The sequence below is a fragment of the Schistocerca piceifrons genome, chromosome 6, assembly GCF_021461385.2.
Source record: "Schistocerca piceifrons isolate TAMUIC-IGC-003096 chromosome 6, iqSchPice1.1, whole genome shotgun sequence".
NCBI lineage: Eukaryota > Metazoa > Arthropoda > Insecta > Orthoptera > Acrididae > Schistocerca > Schistocerca piceifrons.
Window position 1 is genome coordinate 197,119,611 of NC_060143.1, and position 16,302 is coordinate 197,135,912.

At 42.9% G+C, this 16,302-nt stretch overlaps 1 protein-coding gene across 1 annotated transcript in view; it reads left to right on the forward strand.

The window, feature by feature from the left end:
- Positions 1-16,302, forward strand: part of LOC124802658 (vacuolar protein sorting-associated protein 51 homolog) — a 134,336-nt gene that overhangs the window by 74,567 nt on the left and 43,467 nt on the right. Inside the window, exon 9 of the mRNA XM_047263564.1 lies at positions 9,240-9,495. Within this exon, the coding sequence (XP_047119520.1) occupies positions 9,240-9,495 (256 nt within the window). The remainder of the gene's footprint in view (positions 1-9,239; positions 9,496-16,302) is intronic.

Genomic DNA, 16,302 nt, shown 5'->3' on the forward strand with positions numbered 1-16,302 from the left:
CGTGTCATAATGCCACTGGCCCCAATGTAGACTTTTGGCATTTTCTGTGCAAATGTGAGCTATTGTTGAGTATTTGTCCAATTGTAAAATCAGTTTGATTCCAAGTACAAATTGGTTCAGGCAAACTGTAGTTTAAACATGGCACATATTCAGAAAAAGTCAAAGCATGCAGAACAGATTCCCATGATTTGCAGCACTGCAAAATTTGCTGCCCACTCACCTCTTCCCTCTCCACTCGGATCGTAGGTCCCCCTTCAACCCTCCATAGTGATGTACTTGAGTAACAGTGAAACATGGATGGCCATATCTTCTAGGGTGTAGGTCATATGTAACAACAGCAACTAATACAAAAATAAGAGATCGCAATCAAGGTTCAGTCCAATTCTCGAACTTTTGCTCTTCCTGCGATAGAGTGAAGTCTCTTGGTGGTACCTTCACAATGTGTCTTCCGGCTGTAATTTATTGTTGCATTGAAAATTGCCATCAGTTTAATGGATTTATTTCATTTGTTGATATTTAATTATGGATTAATTTTCTTTCTCATTTCATCTTAATGTCACCATCTTGTTCTAAAGATGATTAAAAGCTGGTGACATTTTTCCCCAGTAATTTAATATGTGGACAGGAACCGAATTTGTTGTTTGCAACTCACTTGGTTAATCATTACAATTGTTCATAACCAAATAGAATATTGACTTGGGTTCAGAATCAATTAACGGTTTTTGAAAGACAAGATGAATGTTACCTTTACCTCAAAATCCGCATAAATGTATGTGTATGGTACCCATACATGTACGAAAACTTTTATTGCAATCTTGTTCAAATAAAATAAAAGTTTGTATGTTGATGTAATTTAATGCTATTGCCTCCTCTGTTTCACAAAATTGTGAGTTTTAAAGCAGAGCATTAGATTGCTGTTGTGGCTATTTCATAGTTTCTCTACTACACCTCACACTAGCACCGCTAGTGAAATGTCGTGTGATTGTTCCAGCAAGGTTGATACTGCATCGAGTGCTTGTGTCAGGAAATCTTAAGCCTATTCCCATGAAAGCCTCATTTGCTAATCCCAACCCTATGGAACTACACAAAATAAGTTTTTACAAAATCTTAATAGTCAAAACTTCATATGTAAATGTAAGATGACCCCTATATTAATCTGTTAAACAATGTAAAAATGATGACCTCAGCAGCAGTAATTTAATCTGTGATTATAAGATGACTCCATATGTTTTTAATGACAAGTATGGGAAAAACTTCATCTTATAATCAGGTAAATAAGGTAGCTACAGTGGATTCTTATTCATACAATAAATCAGTTACAAGAGATAAACATTATTTGGCCATGCTGACCATCATGACCAGCAGTTAAATCCCAGGTGCATACAGCACAGCTGGTGTCAACAACAGATTTCATCACTGCAACTACTATAGTTTGCATGCACCTGCTCTGCATGTTTCAAGAACCAGTAGTAGGCATGGAATCTAGAAATATACATAATTTACTTATGTATGGCTCTCATAGGGACCATGAAGACTTGATTAGACTAGTTGCAGTGTGCACAGACACCCCATACTCAAATTGCACAGGACTCCCCCATAATAAGTGATACATTGTGAAATAGCTTCTGCTGTTCATTTTACAGTGGTTTGCAGAGTATGGATGTAAACACAGATGTAGACGGGTGTGCATTTTAGGAATCTCGATGAGCTGGTGTTGTGAACTGACTACAATAGAGGAGACCTCCACAGCACCACGTATTTCCAAAGCAATACAATGGTTGCCAAAGACATTACCAACATTTATATTGACTGTAACTGTTCACATTGTCTCAAAATGTCCCAAACCGGTGTTCACCAGTCTCTCAAAAGATGGCAGATTCTACAGAACAGCAAGTGTGAAGCAATAGCAACTATTGGTCAGAATAACACCCGAGACCTGACAGACAACATATGCAACCTTGTATGAGTATTAGCATTGATATATGTGGCTGCTGAAGACCAAGTGGAACCAAATGCCATATTAAGCATTTGAGATTGAATCTTCTGTATTTCAGGTCTGTGAAAGGGACTTAATTCCTTCAGTGGAATGTATGATAAATCAGATCTGATGGTGAAGGCCTTCTCCAGGCAATCCCATCAATGTTGATGATTGTAAAGACGTGTTTCAAGCCTAAATCTGAGATATAAAATAATTCAAGAAGACTGGTTTGATGGGAAGGGTGGCACTGCCCTATTCATGCATGAAATTATAGCATATCAGCTACTACTACTACTACTACTACTACTACTGCTAATTAATAGTGGCAGACAGGGATGTGAACCTGGGACCCAGGTTTGAGTCCCGTTCTGGCACATAGTTTTAATCTACCAGGAATTTCAGTTTATATTTATACTGCAGCCACCACATCAGTCATATCAAGTGGTGTATGGCAGGAAATTTCACCAGATCCAACCACCTTGATTAGTTTGTGATTATCTGAATTCTCGTGATACATGATGGGGCTGTGAGGAAACAGATTGAAACAGTGAGGCTGTTCTTTCGCTAATGGAAGAGCAAAATGCTGTGTTGTTATACAACATTTTGTCCATGATGGTACTTCCATCTTATCAGACAAACTTGACTGTTTCAAATGACTCAGTGAGGTCAGATCGTTATCCCATCCTGATTGCTTTGACAACAGTCTTGCCCCCTCCACTTCACATAGCTGTGCCAAGAAGTTGTAATTGTGAAATAGCTAACTGGGAAAATTATTTGAGACTTGGCTAAAGGAGGCAATTCCCTGACAGATAACTTAAGGTTGTCAAAAATTCAAACTCGAGAAAACCCCCCCCCCCCCCCCACTTGTTCAGTTAATAAGTGATGTTCAGGAGCCTCTTTAGAACAATTATCATTTCTCTCTTAAAATAAAAAGCATAGTGCTGGGTAGTAACTGCTACTTAACATACTTAACAGGAAGTTTTATTACTACTCATTTCACTGGAATAATTCTTTTCTCAGCTTCTCACTTTGTGCAACATCTGTTTACTTTCCATAAATGAAATGTCAGACATGAACAACGTATTCATAGCATCCATGCAGACACAGTGCCAATATGCAGTGAAAATATCCATTAATGGATGAAAGTTAACTATTCAACCATTTGTGGCCAGCACTTTATCTGTTATGATCTCTGAGCACAATAGACAACCCCCCCCCCCCCCCCCCCCCCCCCTGCTTTCTACTCTCAGAAGATTGTGGTTTATGGATTGGAAATGCAGCAGTTGGTACAGTATGTTAATGTCACAGATGTACTTCCATGAAACAGTCTTCTCCAATTACCCCCATGGGATAGATGTTAGAGATTCCCCAACTTGCTTATTTGACTCAACAACAGAAAGTTATTTGAATCACATATTATTATCTGTAATTAGTGTCACCATCAGCAAGTACCCTTGTGCAAGAGGCTATGCAAACCAAATAACCAATCTCCCATTAATATCACCACTATTTTTGCATCAAAAAATGCAACTCATAAAATAATCATGTCATTTTTCAAGACTGTACTTGAAGATATAACTGAATGTGTTCCCATGGAGAATGTCTTTTCTAAATAACCTATTGTCTGTCAAATGGTAGCGCTGTATTTATTTATTCCTTAATCTTTTATCTGCTAAAAGGCCTTATGCAGCCAAAAAGTAATATTCCTCCCTCATCCTCAGTGATGTAAATGAATTTTATTTGTTGCCAGCTACTATGTGTTCTCTATAAAATGCAATAAAATTGCTTTTATTATCACCTGTATTTATATAATATGGTGCATGGTAAGTATACCCACCACCAGCCAAATAAAATGAAACATTATTTCCTTACATTACTTTTTCCAAATATGTGCAAATTATGAAGCAACAATGTAGGTAAAGATAGATTGCTACTTACCAGACAGGCAAAATTAAAGGACACTTAAACAGTGCTTTCAGTCATAGCCTTCATCAGCAAAATACAAACAGAGAAACACACACCATTCATACACACAAGCGAGCACACCTTCTGGACACGTGAACACCAACACCTGCACCTCAGGCCACAATGCAACTATCACATGGGATGGAAGCAGGAGTCTGGAGGGGGCAGGGAAGGGAAAGGGATAGTAGTATATGTATGGGGGAGAGAGGAACGGTGCCTGGTGGTGTGTGCAAGGACTAGAATGCCAACAGGTGCAGTGTCTGGAGGTTGTGAGGCTGGGTGGTGGGAAAAAAAGGAGAGGAATGCGGAAAGATGAGCAGGTGTGTTGGCAGAGGGTGGCATACAAAGAGGCTGGGAGACAAGAATGAGGAGGAGATGGTAGGACAGAGAGGGTGGGACTGTTGGGTGGAGGGTGTGGGGACAGTAATTCACCATAGGTTGAAGCTGGGATAATTACAGTAGTGGAGAATGTGTTGTAAGGATAAATCCCATCTGTGCAGTTGAGAAAAGCTGGTGGTGGAAGGGAGGATCCAAATGGTTCAGATAGTGAAGCAGTCATTGAAATCAAGCATGCTATGCTCAGCTGCACGTTGTGCAACAGGGTGGTCTACTTTGTTCATGATCACAGTTTGGCAGTCGCTGTTCATCATAATTGGTCAGTAGTCACACCAATATAAAAAGATGTGCAATGATTACAGCATAGCTGGTAAATGACATGACTGCTTTCACAGGTGGTCCATCCAGTGATGGGATAGGATAAACCTTTGACATGACTGGAATAGGAAGTGCTGGGTGGGTCTTGCATGTGGGTCTTCCACAGAGGTATGATTCTCATAGCAAGGAGTTGGAATTGTGAATGGCACAGGGATGGACTAGGGTGTTGTAGAGCTTGGGTGGGCATTGGAACACCACTTCAGGATGGGTGGGAAACATCTCAAGTAGGATGTCCCTCGTTTCAGGGCATGATGATAGGTAATCAAAGCCCTGGCAAAGGATGTGGTTCAGTTGTTCCAATGTAGGTGGTACTGGGTGATGAAGGGGGCGCTCATTTGTGGCCTGTTGTTAGGGGTTGTGGGAGGATTGGGGATGTGAGGGGAAATGGTACAGGAGATCTGTTTGTGGACTAGATTTGGGGGATAGTGCCAGTCTGTGAAGGCCTTGGTGATACCCTCAGCACACTAAGCAAGAGAGTTCTGGTCACTGCAGATATGCTGTCCCCGGATGGCCAGGCTGTGTGGGAGGGATTTTAAGTTTGAAAGGGATGACAGCTTTCGAAATGCAGGCTAGATTACAGGCAGTTGGTTGGAGCTGTCAGTCAGTGATGGCCAAAATTCCTTCAGTGGGGGCACAATAACCATGCACAATGGGGTGTCCAGAATGAATTTTGGGGAGCATGTAGAAGGTAGGTGCGCGGGATGTCATAGGGGTAAGGAGGGAAATGGATTCAGAGGAAAGGTTCCGGGAAGGACCTGAGGCTTTAAGCAGGTATTGGAGGTTTTGTTGGGCTGCTGGAATGGGATCACTCTGGCAGAGTTTGTAGGTGGAAGAGTCAGATAATTGGTGGAGGCCCTCTGCTAGATAGTCACTCCAATTTGTAACAACAGTGGTAGAACCTTTGCCTGCAGGTAGGATGATTAGGTCAGGATGTGTTTTGAGGTTGTGTATGGCTATTATTTCTTCTGCTAAAAGGGTGGTGTTCTGAGAAGGGATCTGGGGAAGGATGGTGAGGCTAAGTTGGAGGTAAGGAATTCCTGGAAGGTGGGAGCAGTTGGGGGGAGACAGGATCACTACTGGATGGCGGTGTGAACTGGCAGAGGCAGGGTTCAATGTTGGAATTAGGTTGGTTTTGGATGGTGGGATTGTCAGCAAAGAAGTGCTTCTACTGCAGGGATTGGGAGGATTGTATATCTTTCATCAGTCAAGCATGGTTAAATTTGGGTGTACAGCTAAAGATGAGGTCTTTGGCTAGGACGAAACTTCTGTGAAGCTGATAGTTTAGGAGAAAAGCTTAACAACAGTGTTACGGGAATGTTTCAGCTCTGGATTTGGTGGCGTGTTGGTAGGGCGTTTTAGGGGATATGGCAAGTTGAAAATGTCAGGTAAGCAGCTGGGTTCCACCACCATCATTATGAATCATGGTGACTATTTGGCAGAGGGTGTTTGCCAATTATCTGACTCCTCCACCTATAAACTCTGTCAGAGTGATCTCATCCCAGAAGTCCATCACAACATCCAATGCCTACTTAAAGCCTTAGACCCCTCCCAGATCCTCTCCCATGAACCCATTTCCCTCCTAATCCCTGTGACTCTCCACACACACACCTCCTATGTGCTCCTCAAAATCTCCAAACCCAGCAATCCTGGATGCCCCATTATGGCTTGTTTTTGCGACCCCACTGAAATAATTTCAGCCCTCATTGACCAACACCTCCAACCAGTTGCGCATAATCTAGCATCCTGCATCAAAGATACCAACCACTTCTTTCACTGACTCTCCACCATCCCAACCCCTTTACCCTGGATCCCTAGTCATAACTGTTGACGTCACCTCCCTGTATACCAGCATCCCTCATACCAATGGTCTTACTGCTATTGATCACTACTTTTTCCAACATCCTTCAGACCTACTACCCCATTCCTCATACACCTTTCAACTGTATCCTAACCCACAACTACTTCTCCTTTGAAGGGAGGTATGCAAACAATCCACAACACAGCTGTGGGCAATCTCCTATGCCAACCTTTTCATGGGCCATCTAGAGGAGACCTTCCTAGCCTCCCAAAACGCCAGACTCTTAGTCTGGTTTCAGGTTCATTGATTAGATCTTCATGATCTGGACGTAGGGTCAAGACACCCTATCGTCGTTCCTTCACAACGTCAACGTCTTCTCTCCCACCCACTTCACCTGATAATCCTCAACCCAACTTGCCACCTTTGTAGATGTTGACCTCCTACTCCTCTCTGATGGATCCATCAGCACCTCTGTCCATATTAAATCCACCAGCCACTGACAGTACCTGCATCTTTGAGAGCTGTCGTACCTTCCACACCAAAAAATCTATCCCATACAGCCTGACCACCCGGGTACAATGTATCGGCAGTGACAAGAACTCCCTTGCTCAGTATACTAAGGGTCTCACCAAGGCCTCCACAGACATGCACTATCCCCCATACCTAGTCCGCAAACCGATCCCCCATTCCTGTCCTCCTCACACCCCCAATCCTCACACCGCACCCCAGGAACCAGCCACAAAGGGGTGTCTCCTTTGTCACTCAGTATCATCTAGATTGTGACAGCTGAACCACATCCTTCACCAGGGTGTTGGATTATCTATCATCATGCCCTGAAATGAGAGACATTCTACCAGAGGTGCTTCCCACCCCTCCCTAAGCTGGTGTTCTCTCATCCACCCAACCTCTACAATATCCTAGTCCATCCCTATGTCTCTCCCAATCCCAACCCCTTGCCAAAAGGATCAAAAATCAAATGGCTCTGAGCACTATTGGACTCAACTGCTGTGGTTATCAGTCCCCTAGAACTTAGAACTACTTAAACCTAACTAACCTAAGGACATCACACACATCCATGCCCGAGACAGGATTCGAACCTGCGACCGTAGCAGTCGCACGGTTTCGGACTGCGCGCCTAGAACCACGAGACCACTGCGGCCGGCCCAAAAGGATCATATCCCTAGGGGAGACCCAGGTGCAAGACCTTACCAGTCCACACACTCAGCACTTCCTATTCCAGTCCTGTCACAGGTTTATTCTACACCATCAGGGGCCAGGCCTCCCTGAAAGCATCCATGTCATTTACCAGCTGTGCTGCAATCATTGCACAGGTTTTTATATTGGTAGGACTACCAACCAGCTGTCCTACAGGATGAACAGCCACTGCCAAATGTGACCAGCTTTTCTGAATTGTACAGATGGGAGTTATCCTTACAACACATTCTCCACTCCTGTAATTAATCCAGACACAACCTAAAGCATCATACTCTCCCCACACCCTCCACCAACAGTTTCCACCCCCTCTGTCATATTATCTCCTCCCCGTTCTCATCTCCCAGCTTCTTTGTTTGCCACCCTCTGCCAACTCACCCACCCATCTTTCCCCCCTCCTCTCCTTTTTGTTCCTTTTTTCCTCATCTTCCTGCCCTACACCCTCCTGGCACTTCACCTGTTGGCACTCTTGTCCCTGCACACTCCCACCAGACAGCATTCCTCTCTCCCCCCACCCATACACTACTATCCCTTCCCCTTGCCCGCCCCCTCCAGATTGCTGCTTTCATCACATGTGATAGCTGCATTGTGTCCCCGAGTTGTAGGAGTTGGCAGTCATGTGCGCATCAGGTGTGCTTGCTTGTGTGTATGAATGCTGTGTGTTTCTCTGTTCCTGTTTTGCTGTTGAAGGCTGTGACTGAAAGCTTTGTGTAAGTATCTTTTAATTTTACCCATCTGCAACATAATGTGTCTTTTTTACAGTAAGTAGCAATCTATCTTCTCCTACCTAGTTGATATTTCTACCTGGAGTTTCCATTGTCTAAACTATTAAACATACAGGTAAAGAGCAAATGACATTCGTTGGGCATATAATCTGAGGTAAGGTTGAGAAAAATCAATGCAGTAAGCCATTAAGCTAGTTTATTTTTTTTTAAATATGTAGTAAGCTGTTTCTTTCAATTTTCTCTGAAGCAGTTGAAGATACATAAAAAATGCATGTACCTTTTTTGTGAAAGCTTGACATAGTGTCAGGTGGAGATAAATCTGTGACAACTACTTTATTTTTAATACTTTGTAAAGAAAGATACAACAATAGACTGTAATAAAAAAATAATATGTATGTACCTTTTCTGTTATTAGATGACTGAAGGTACAGAAAACATACATTTGTGCATTTCTGCAGAAAATTACATTAAGAATCCTGAATTTTGCTGTTAGAAATGACAGTAATGAGTCAGCTATAATCCAAAACAGAAAAGTAATTGGAAATTTCTTGCTGGAAGTTTGTGCTGACATATGAATGTCTGTCGTCTTGAGATGGTGAAAATTTTCACAACAGCAATAGGCCTAAGTGGGAACCAGATGTAATTAGCTGTATTCACACAAATTTTGAGCTGTGGTTCAGCAGTTAATGTGCTGTTTAGTAACAAAAATATGGATGCAGACAACAGCACATTTTTATGTTAGCATAGATTTGCAGCTCACACAGAGTTTAACTAATTGGTAGTTTATAATCCATGTGTATTTAATGATTTCACAGTTACTGATGCATAGTGCTGTTAAATTTGTTAGGACAGGTACAGAGATAGTACTGAAGGCTGCACGTCGCCAATGTCGAGCCCATTCGCAAGCTCTGAAGGCCCACCTGGCAGATGCATTGTCTCGGGTCAGGCAAGGCCTCGCGGCATCTCCTGCACCTCTGGCCAGAGTTGGATCAGCCAATGGGTCTGGGCAAGTCGACACACTCTCCAGTTCCTTACCTGAGATGCAGGCCTCTCTAGTGCTTGCCACTGTCGAAAAAGTGAAAGGCATCCTGCAGGATTTATTGGTATGTTTCTCATTTTCTTATGTGTAATTTAATGCTACGTAGCAGGTTTTATAGATGTATGTAACTGTTGGAATTAGACTATCACCATTATTTATTTGTCATACAGCACACAGCAAGTGCAATAAATACCCTTCAAACAGGCAAGACGATTAATACACATTATGCTTCACTCCTTCCTGGGTCAAACACTCACCATATCCTTAGCACACTACAAAGAGTACTTACGCTCCAGCCACTCTGTCACCCCATTTGCACCAATGTCCAACTTACTTGTGATATGGCAAATTTTGGCTAAGTGTGATTTTGGAAAACTTAGGTCCTTGGGCTGGCATTAGCTGTGCTGTTTATCAAGTACTGTTATTTGTATCAGTGGATCAGTGACCATAAGTGGGAATATTGAAGAAACATCATATGTCGTAGATAGTGGGGATCTTGGATTTGTTTACTCGATAACTGATGAATCAACCTTGTGTGAGCTTCCATCCAGAGTCAAGATGATAAAAAAATTTAAGGTGATTTAATATCTGAGTATTTCAGTCTACATCTACTTACATATACTACAAGCCACCACATGTTTTATGGTGGAAGGTGCCTTGTACCACTACTAGTCATTCCCTTTCCTGTTACACTGGCAAATAAAGGGTTGGGTTGTTTTGGGGAAGGAGACCAGACAGCGTGGTCATCGGTCTCATCGGATTAGGGAAGGACAGGGAAGGAAGTCGGCCGTGCCCTTTGTAAGGAACCATCCTGGCATTTGCCTGGAGTGATTTAGGGAAATCGCAGAAAACCTAAATCAGGATGGCCTGACGTGGGATTGAACCGTCGTCCTCCCGAATGCGAGTCCAGTGTCTGACCACTGCGCCACCCCGCTCGGTACTGGCAAATAAAGCAAGGGAAAATGTCTATATATATCCTTCCATATGAGCCCTAATTTCTCTTACCTTGTCTTCACAGTCATTACATGAAATCTATGTTGGCAGCAGTATAATTGTTCTGCAGTCAGTTGCAAATGCCGGTTCTCTACATTCTCTCAATAGCTGTTCACAAAAAGAATGTCATCTTACCTCCTGGGATTTCTAATCGAGTTCACAAAGCATTTCTGTAATACTTGCACATTTGTGAAACCTACCAGTAACAAATCTAGCAGCTTGCCTCTGAATGGCTTTGATGTCTTCGTTTAATCTGACCTGGTGTGGATCACAAATACTCCAGCAGTACTCAGGAATGGCTGCACTAGTGTTCTATATGCAGTCTCCTTTATATATAAGCTACAACTTCCTAGAAATCTTGCAATAAATCAAAGTCAGTCATTTGCCTTCCTTACTACAGCCTTATGTGCTTGCTCTGTTTCATATCACCTCGCGATGTGATGTCTAGATGTTTAGTCACTGTTACTGTGCCAAACAGCACACCACTAAAACTGTATTTGAACTTTAAAAAATTGTTTTTCATAGTCATCTTCATTAAATTACATTTTTCTACATATAGAGCAAGCTGCCATCCATCACACCAAATAGAAATTCTGTCTAAGGCATCCTATATCATCCATCAGATAAATAAATAAATGTCGTGTGGCGAGGGCCTCCCATCAGGTAGACCGTTCGCCTGGTGCAAGTCTTTAGAGTTGACGCCACTTTGGCGACCTGTGCGTCGATGGGGATGAAATGATGATGTTTAGGACAACACAACACCCAGTCCCTGAGCGGAGAAAATCACCGACCCAGCCGGGAATCGAACCCGGGTCCTTAGGATTGACAGTCTGTCACGCTGACCACTCAGCTACCGGGGACGAACATCCATCAGATCATTTATGTATATGTTGAATGAGAGCTGTCTTACCACACTTCCCTGGCGTGCCCCTGGTGATAACCCTGCCACTGTTCAACGCTCACCATCCAGGACAGGTATTGGATTCTATTACTTAAGAAGTCTTTGAGCCACTCGCATATCTGAGAACCTATTTTGTATTAATAGAGAATCTTGCAGTTTTTCAGAGTATGAGAATGTAATTATAAGAAATAAATGTCTGAAATAAAAATTGTGGAGAGAGTTCATAAATTCACTTTTTTCACAACAGCAGGGAATTTTTATGAGTCTGACAGGGTAACCAATTGCAGTTAAATTGGCTTATGGGATTCTAACATTTCCAAATTGCCTTTAAATGTTCCATCATCATTCGGGTATGCATCTGGGACAGTACAATTTCTTCTTCCAGTTTTTCTGCTGTTAATCTTACAGCCATCTTCAGGGTGAGTTGGTGACAAAATTAGAACTACTTGACGAAACACTGTGAAGTAATCGCATGTGCATCAGAGATAAGATAGTCAACACAAGAACGTCTGTCATAGATAAAACTTTATGCACCTAAGAATAAAACGTAGCAAGTGCTGAGTCAGCAAATACTCAGTGCTTACGAATGATGTGATTAATCTTTAAAAAGGATGGCATATGTTGAATACTGGGCAGTAAAGACTCAAAACAATAATTCCTCTGAGAGCATAGACATGAAATGGATGGTTTCCATGATTTGTATCCCCTTATGTGTAAAATGGTTCTTCAAGAATCGGCAGAATAATGAAGAAGCTTGAAATAGATGCAATCTTTCATCTACTGCCCAAGATGACAAATCTTCTGGGATCTGTAAAAGATGATGTGCTTTTATTAAAGGTGGGTATTTATGAAATTTCTTGTCAGTCTAGTGAAAGTTACATGCTGTACTAGGACGGTGCACCAGAGACCAGGGACACATCCAGCTTTTGCAGCCCAATAAATCACAGTGGCTGAACATTGTAATTCCACTGACCATTCCATGGATCATAGGAAAGCCAAGATATTGGCAGTGGCTTCATCCCACTGGGATTCAATTGTCAAGGAGGCTGTGGAAATACAATTAGCAGACAACCTGCTCAACTGAGTTGAGGGTTTCCATGTTGACAAATCATAGCAATCACTCATTTCAAATCTGTTATCCCAGAGGAATTATTGTCTTGAGTCTTCCATTTAAATAATTATCCGCATGATTTGTGAGCACCATGGATTTACTGACTCGCCACTTGCTATGGTTTATTTTTGCATGTATTAAGTTTTATCTGTGACTGACAATCTTGTTGCTGACAGTCTCTTCTCCGACACACATGCAGTTACTGTACAGTATTGTGTCAAGTTGTTTTAATTCTGTGAGCAACTCACCTTTAACATTACTGTATGGTTATCAGCCAAAATATCTGAAGAAGAAATAATACTGCCAAGGATGCATGCCCGAAAGATGGTGTAATATTCTATCCACTGGAAAACGTAAAGAAATACTTGTAAATGGTTTGATCATGGGACACTCAGTGATAATGAGTATTCATCATACTAGTACCAGGAGCCTACTGGCTGTATCAGGTGCCCACATCTTAGTTTTTTAAATCAGTTAATACATAACTAGCTCCTTCTACACGTGGGATGTGAATTCTACATTATTCATGGCTCAGAATGTCATTCAAAGGTGAGATAGTTTAGTATCTGCACGGGTGTAACAATGCCACTACACAACAGTCAGTACAAGTACTTCATGGGCTGATGGTGGTTCAGTAATAACTGGGGAGCAGAAATCTGTAAGAGGAAATGAAAACTCACAATGTGAGTCAATATCCAAAAAGCAGACAGTCTGAACCCTTGTAGAGATGTGCATGGGGATAACTCAGGACACTGCTGGCATGGGTGCCTATCAACTGAGTACTAGGAAACAACATTAGGCATTATGAACAGCATGAGATCCCCAGCAGTTGAACTCAGAGTAAGCGCTGGCCTGCTCAGTTTACTGCTGCCTTCAGATAAACACCTCTGTCAGAGGGCCTGCCCATGGAACGTGGCACACACGCCTTCAATAGGAGGTTTCCACACTGTTCCGCAGTGCTGCAAAGGCCAGCTCATCTGTCTCCTCCATCACAATGTCCGCTGGTGGAGATACTAAATCCCTCAAACCTGAGACAGCCACGTAGAGCCGAAAATGGCTGGGCTTGAGCCATGACCTCTGGCACAGAACTGGAGAGGCTGCTGGAGAACATGACAACAGATTTACCACCAAAGGGGGCAATGCTGACACTGCTGTTTCCACTGGAAGGGCGGAAGGGCATAGAGGCTGAAGCAGTGGAGTTCCACTGCAGCATTGGAGGTGAGGCCATTGAGGCCATCTCGATTGGTGAGGGGGGGGGAGGGGGGGGGGGCGAGGTGAAGGTGGTGGAGCAGGAGGAGGGGAGGGTGGATCAAAATCCATTGGCTCTACATCAGCAGGTGTGAGCATGACTGGGACTTGAGGCTGCAGACAACAGGAGGACAGTGGAAAGTGCGGCAACATGGAAGCACGCCCCTGCAAGTGGGAGACCACTCTTGGAATGACGTCGTGACCATTGCTGCCACCCGGTGGACCAGAACACAATGGCAGTGATGTCCTAATAGGACAGGGTGCAACTGATTTGCATTGCAGGTTAGCTGCTCCCTACTGACATCCACCACAAATAACTGCCGACCTTTGTGGCACCAGGCAGCCACCTCTGCTGTTGGCAAAAGGACCAGGCCCTAACAGCAGCCCCAGGATGAAAATGCAGTGGGCCATGATTGCCCATGACATGTGACTTAGGGTGCAACAAATCCACTAGACCCCTCAGCTGGTGCCCATGCAACCACTGTACCGGACTGCGTCTATTGACTGGCGTCACCCAGTGCATAGCCAGAAAAGTCGATGACAATACATCCTCATGCAAACATGCAGACACTGACTTCTTCATTTTGGTCTTGAATGTATGCATGAAGCACTCCACCTCTGAGTTAGAAGCCAGGTAAATTGGGGCAGTATCCAGATGCTGGATTCTGTTACAAATGCAAAAGTCTTCGGATTCCTGTGACACAAATTGCCTGTTGGTATCAAGCACTATAGTCCTGGGGGATGTCTCAGTGGCAAAAATAACCAACAATTCACGAGCAGTGGCGGTTGATGATGTGGGGGCCAGCTTGGCTACATCTGGGAAATTGGATAATGCATCATCCATCAACAACCGCTACATGCTGACATTTGAAATTGACAAGCACCCTGTCCCAAGAGTGTACTGGGAGTAGCCAAGGAGGAAACTATTGTGACAGTGCAACTTGTTTTTGTGCACAATTCCCGCAAGTATGCACCAGACATTCGATGTCACAATCGATCGTAGACCAATAGGTGAGACGTTGTGCCAGTGTCTCCATACAAGTCATACCACAGTGCAATGCATGCAGCAGCTGGAACATGCAAGGGCACAATGCCAGGGGGACAACCACTAAACAGCATTACTCCTCTTTGGCAAGGGACAATTTGAATTGATCACACAGGAGAAAAAAGTGTATGCTACACTGGATCCACATCCAAAGAGAAACACTCCAGCCACCTGGACTACTGAAATGATTTTCGGGAAAAGTGGGTCAGCCGCCATGGTGATCATGACTTCCAGTGCTGTCAAGGAAAAATCCGACAGGGTTTGCTATAAGGCATCATTTGACATGAACATGAGAGCCTCTTGCTCACCAAATTCTAGATTAGGTCCCACCAGTAGCTGCGATAGTGCATAATCATTGGCATGCTAGGCAGTGGAGCATTAACAAATATCATAGCAATAATTACTGAGATTAGATTAGATTTACTTCATTCCAATTGATCCGTAGTGAGGTGGTCCTCCAGGATGTGGAACACGTCAGAAAAACAATAATAGATGACAAATATTTACAACTAAAACAAATAAGCTAATGTACCATTCCACAGAACATCCTGCAGAAGCCTGTTTAGGGAACTAGGCATACTAACTACTGCTTCCCAATATATTTATTCCTTAATGAAATTTGCCATTAAAAATATATCACTTTTTCAAACCAAAAGCTCAATTCATGGAATCAATACTAGAAATAAGAATAATCTTCACAAGGATTTAAAGTCACTTAGTCTTGTACAAAAAGGTGTGCGTTATTCAGGAACACACATTTTCAATAACTTGCCAGCAGCCATAAAAAGCTTAGCAACCAATGAAATTCAATTTAAGAGAAGCCTAAAGGATTTATTGGTGATCAACTCCTTCTACTCCATTGATGAATTTCTCAGTAAAACCAACTGACTTGTATATATATCTAAAAACACAGATGATGTGACTTACCGAACGAAAGTGCTGGCAGGTCGATAGACACACAAACAAACACAAACATACACATGAAATTCAAGCTTTCGCAACAAACTGTTGCCTCATAAGGAAAGAGGGAGCAACGGTTTCTTGCGAAAGCTTGAATTTCATGTGTATGTTTGTGTTTGTTTGTGTGTCTTTCGACCTGCCAGCACTTTCGTTCGGTAAGTCACATCATCTGTGTTTTTAGATATATTTTTCCCACGTGGAATGTTTCCCCTCTATTTTATATATATATATATACACACAATTTTTTTCCACGTGGAATGTTTCCCTATATATATATGTATCTAAAAACACAGATGATGTGACTTACCGAACGAAAGTGCTGGCAGGTCGATAGACACACAAACAAACACAAACATACACACAAAATTCAAGCTTTCGCAACAAACGGTTGCTTCATCAGGAAAGAGGGAAGGAGAGGGAAAGACGAAAGGATGTGGGTTTTAAGGGAGAGGGTAAGGAGTCATTCCAATCCCGGGAGCGGAAAGACTCGCCTTAGGGGGAAAAAAGGACAGGTATATACTCGCACACACACACACACACACACACATATCCATCCGCACATACACAGACACAAGCAGACATTTGTAAAGGCAAAGAGCTTGGGCAGAGATGT